This window comes from Clupea harengus, chromosome 13, assembly GCF_900700415.2.
Source record: "Clupea harengus chromosome 13, Ch_v2.0.2, whole genome shotgun sequence".
Lineage (NCBI taxonomy): Eukaryota > Metazoa > Chordata > Actinopteri > Clupeiformes > Clupeidae > Clupea > Clupea harengus.
Genome location: NC_045164.1, coordinates 22,328,933 through 22,334,029, shown reverse-complemented (window position 1 = coordinate 22,334,029; position 5,097 = coordinate 22,328,933). Strand labels below are relative to the sequence as shown.

Genomic DNA, 5,097 nt, shown 5'->3' with positions numbered 1-5,097 from the left:
TGTCTGTCTGTCTGTCTGTCTGCCTGCCTGTTTCTCTCATTTGTGCTCTCTCTTTTTTGCTGTTCCCTTCCAGTTGTGTGTCTTCCAACCTCTGCTGTCTGTCTGTCTGCCTGTCTGTCTGTCTGTCTGTCTGCCTGTTTCTCTCATTTGTACTCTCTCTTTTTTGCTGTTCCCTTCCAGTTGTGTGTCTTCCAACCTCTGCTGTCTGTCTGTCTGTCTGTCTGTCTGTCTGTCTGTCTGTCTGTCTGTCTGTCTGTCTGTCCATCTGTCTGTATTGTCTGTCCATACGTCTGTGTGTGTGTGTGTGTGTGTGTGTGTGTGTGTGTGTGTGTGTGTGTGTGTGCTCGCACCAATGAGAGTGTGGCCCAGGCCAGCAGGGATCTGCCCGTCAGCAGTACTCTTGTGTTGTGTCTCACCCGCGTGCCAAAGTTTGCCCTGGAGCGCCGCCGCCAAGAAGAAGGCAGCACTTCTGTTTGCAAGCTGGAAGTACACCTCTGGACGAGAGAGAGAGAGAGAGAGAGAGAGAGAGAGAGAGTGAGAGTGAGAGGGTGTGAGTGTACAGACCGCTGGACAGGAGCAGGGGAGAGGGAGAGAGAGAGAGAGACTGGCAAGAGAGGGGTGAGGTTAGGATATGCCAGAGGAGGGAGGGGTGACTAAAAAAAAGTGAAAGGGAGACCAAGTGAGTGAGTGAGCGTGTGTGTGTGTGTATGTGAGTGTGTGTGCTCTCGTTCAGACGTTCATTCAGACAGAGGGAGAGACTGAAATAGGCTGGCTGCTCTGGTCTCTGTCACCCGGCCTCTGAGCCACTCCCCGCCAGCCGCTGGCACTGGTCAACCGAGGCTGCCACCCAGAGCTCTGCCAGCCTCTCCTGGCCTGCTCTCTCAGCTGGGTGTGTGTGTGTGGGTGTGTGTGTGAGACACCGATGCCCACCATGCCCTCACCTGTGAGGGCTAACCCCGTCTTCGCAGCTGTGGCGTTGCATCACCCACAGGTCACAGTGTTCCCTGCGCTCAGATTAAACCTCCATAAACACTCTTTTACTCTCCTTCTCTTAGACACATCAGAATGGGTTTCCCACCATAGAGGCGTAGAAAGGAGTGACTCTTTCAGTTGAGACTTGAGGCTTTTTTTCTAGTTTGCTTTAGAAGGCACACATTGTGGTGGGATTGCTCAGGCTTTTTAGTGTGTGTATATACCATAAGCAGTCTGCCCCGTCCAGGGCTCCATGACAACCGCAGTGATGATGTAATGGCCCAGGCCTTCTTGGTTTGTGTGTGTGTGTGTGTGTGTGTGTCTCTGTGTCTCTGTGTCTCTGTGTGTGTGTGTGTGTGTGTGTGTGTGTGTGTGTGTGTGTGTGTGTGTGCATGCGTTCGCTCGCTTGCTTTAGCCAAACTTGGGGCATGCTGGATTCATTTAGGCCCCAACTCTAATAACAGGGAGACTCCAGAAAAGGTTCTTACAAATCCTGCGGCTGGAGGGGCCGTTTTATTTATTTATTTATTTAAGTTTTAATTGCATGCTGAAGTTGTGCCACGTCACGTCGGTGGGATTGACTACAGAAGCGTGTGAGTGAGTGAGTGAGAGAGAGAGAGAGAGAGAGAGTGTGTGTGTGTGTGTGTGTGTGTGTGTGTGTGAGCATGTCTGTGTTTAGTTGGGAGGCTGCGCCAGTGGCCTATGAGATCATGGAAAACTACATTCACTCATCACAGCACCTGGCTGCCATGGGATGTCTTATCTGAACCTGAGCTACAGACCCACCAGGGTGTGTGTGTGTGTGTGTGTGTGTCTGTGTGTGTGTGATTTGAATGATCTGAATTTGTGTGTGTGTGTTGGGGAGAGAAACTGCTGGGTGTTGAAACAGTCTGTGTGGCTCCAGCACGTCTTATAGTGTGAAGTTTCCCCTTTTTATCTCCTTGCGTATGGTTGTTCTTGTTTAATGGTGTCATTTAAAGAAAAAATGCTTTTGTTGTTGTTGTTATTTGTTGGAAACACTATTCTCATTCCTGCCTTTATTTTCTTGTGCTTCCATTAGAACAATACCGACAGCTCATCCAACTCCTCTCAGAGGAAGGAGCACTCTATGCAGCCTCTGGCCACCTCCACCTGTTATGAGCCCCACCGGCACCACTGCATCCTGGGACACCTACACGACCCCTACCGCTCCTCAGACCACTACTTCCTGGACCAGGTGAGCAAACACAGGAGGCATTCTGGGAGACAGAGTCCATTAACTTTCTTCAACACTCAAACAAAACATTTCCCCCCAGTTTTTTTTTTTTGTGGAAGATGCCCTTTTGAGGCACCTGCCTATGTTACATATACAGTATTTTATACTAATACTGTTATTATACAAGTTTTAGTGGATACGTATTTGTAGAGGTTTGAAGAGTAGCCCTAGGTACTATATCAAGTATCCCAAAGATCCCATATTAATCTTCAGAGGATGACTACTGATGACCCTGTCTCCTTGACTACTGATGACCCTGTCTCCATGACCACTGATGACCCTGTCTCCTTTCTGTCCTCCTCTAGTCGGTGCCAAAGTTCTCGCGGCACGTCAGCTTCCTGGACGAGGAGGACATCGTGAGGATCAACCCCCGCGAGCGCAGCTGGATGACCGGCTACGAGGACTACCGGCACGCCGCCGTGCGGGACCGCTTCATCCAGCCCGACGAGCTGGACTCCTACGTGCACTTTGCCAAGAGCGAGCCCTCCAAGCACGACTACAGCTACCCCTACACGCCGGGCTCGGACCCGGTCCCCGGGCGCCCGGCGGACCTCAAGGGCGACGGCGGCGGCGTAGTAGGGGTGGGCGGACTTCTGGGGGGGTCGGTGGTCTCCACGCAGCCCAAGGGGGGGCAGCGCAAGCGCAAGGAGCAGGGCGAGCGCTCGCGGTGCAAGTACTGCCGGGACATGTTCAACCACGAGGAGAACCGGCGGGGGCGCTGCCACGACGCGCCCGACCCCGTCCGTACCTGCATCCGGCGCGTCAGCTTCATGTGGTGCGCCGACAGCCTGCTCTACCACTGCATGTCGGACCCGGAGGGCGACTACTCGGACCCGTGCTCGTGCGACACCGGCGACGAGCGCTTCTGCCTGCGCTGGGCGGCGCTGCTGGGTCTGTCCGTCTTCGCGCCGTGCCTGTGCTGCTACCCGCCGCTCCACGCCTGCCACCGCTGCGGCCTCGTCTGCGGCTGCTGCGGCGGCAAACACAAGGCCATGGTGTGAGGCCGGGCGGAAGGAAGGACAGAGAGAGAGAGAGAGAGAGAGAGAGAGAGAGCCCGGAGAGAGAGCGGGGAGAGAAAGTGAGTGAGAGAGGCTGGTCTGGACTGATGGAAGAAAGGGTTCTCTTACGTAAAAAAACCAACAACAAAAACGAAACAATTGATCTCTCTCTCTGGGTTTCCAGACGGACAAAAAAAGAACTTGGTGCAGTTAACTTTCTATTTTTTTTAAATATACATAAATATATATATATAGAAGAATATATGTGTTCCTTATTGTCCCGCGCATAAAGGAGGTTCCCCTCCATTTCCTTGTGAAACAAAATGGCTCTTGGTTTTCCTCCCCCTTCCCCCTCACGCAGGCTTCTCCAGGCCCGTGTGTTTTTTCATGCATCACATATGCAGGTACTTTATATTTTTTACACTGATTTAAGGTTCAAGAACTTGAATTGTATGTTTTGTTTGTTCTGTTGAAGTATGGCTGATGGTTAGTATGTGTCCCCTCATCATTTTGATGTTCTCTTGGGTTGCCGTGACCAGCAGCTCATTGGTCGGCTCCTTCCTCCCCCCAGAGTCACCTCCTGAACTCACATAGAACAATAAGCCCGAGGTGTACTTGAGACACTAAACCTGTAGTAACATGGAGTAGAGAGTGAGTGGGACAGAGTGATGGTGTGTGTGTGTGTGTGTGTGTGTGTGTGTGCCTGCCTGTGTGTGCCTGCCTGTGTTTGTGTGTGTGTGTGTGTGTGTGTGTGTGTGTGTGTGTGTGTGTGTGTGTGTGTGTGTGTGTGTGTGTGTGTGTGTGTGTGTGTGTGTGTGTGTGTGTGTGTGTGTGCCTGCCTGTGTGTGTGTGTGCACGTGTGTGAGAGAGAGAGACAGACAGACAGACATAGGAGGGAGGAAGCGAGTTCTCTGGTCCCTCTTAGGGGTGTTTGTTTGTAAAGGAATGATAGCATTGTGTAATGGAATAGTTTATTGTATTTAAGCCAAATTGACATAAGCTGCAGTCTGGTTCTATGTGACAGATGCCCATGTGCTCATTCAAACTCTAATCACCCCCAAACAGCTCTTCTTGTCTGCCCATTTTTACACATTTACCCCCCTCTGTTGGTCGAAACATGAGACTTGGGTCTCTGTTTTTGTAGTTTAAAAAGTCTGAAATATCCCAAAGATTATTATTATTATTATTGTATTTATTTTCTCTGTGAATTGAACCAACAGCCAAAGGAAAAAAGGAAGGGGGATCTCATTCCGCCTCTTAGCGCGCAAGCACAGCCAGGGCCTCCAGAAATCTGTCCAAACTCTCCTCTCTCTGTCCACTACAGTGGTTGACTTCATTTAAGCCTAATACTTCATATGGACGACGGAGGGAAAAAAAACACTGAACTGTTTTGGTGGAATTTGGGATGTGCCTAGCGGTGACGTCCGATTAGAATGTACACGCTTGGCTTTTAGGTGTGAATGAGCTGATAGTTGCAGATAGTTCTCTCGTTTGTTTCTTGACTCTGTTCTTAACTTTGTTTAAGCCTTAAATGAAGAGAGAGGTGAAGTTTATGTTTTAAGGCAAAAAAGCTCTTCAATGCGGTGGGCAGAGAACCTGTATAAAGTGTTCAACCCACAGTTTTTCACTTGTTACAAGCTTGAATATCCCATCAGAGGAAATCATTAATATTTTTGTAAGGTATTAAAAAAAGGACCCCAGAAGAAATGCTTTAAAAACATAATAATAATCAAGAGAATATAGTAAAATATAGGATGGAGTTCAAGCAAAATCGCATAGTACAATCTATGAGGCAGCTCAAGTATGTTTGTGTGCAGTGGACCTTAGACAGCCAATCACAGCTCCCTGTTGCCTCTCCAAACCTTCCCATCC

At 49.9% G+C, this 5,097-nt stretch overlaps 1 protein-coding gene across 1 annotated transcript in view; it reads left to right on the top strand.

Moving 5' to 3' along the window:
• The window catches only part of spred2b (sprouty related EVH1 domain containing 2b), an 18,360-nt gene extending 14,816 nt beyond the window's left edge, over positions 1 to 3,544 (top strand). The window contains exons 5-6 of the mRNA XM_031578738.2: positions 2,033 to 2,188; positions 2,533 to 3,544. Of these exons, the coding sequence (XP_031434598.1) occupies positions 2,033 to 2,188; positions 2,533 to 3,228 (852 nt within the window). The 3' untranslated portion in view covers positions 3,229 to 3,544. The remainder of the gene's footprint in view (positions 1 to 2,032; positions 2,189 to 2,532) is intronic.
• Positions 3,545 to 5,097: the final 1,553 nt, after the last annotated feature.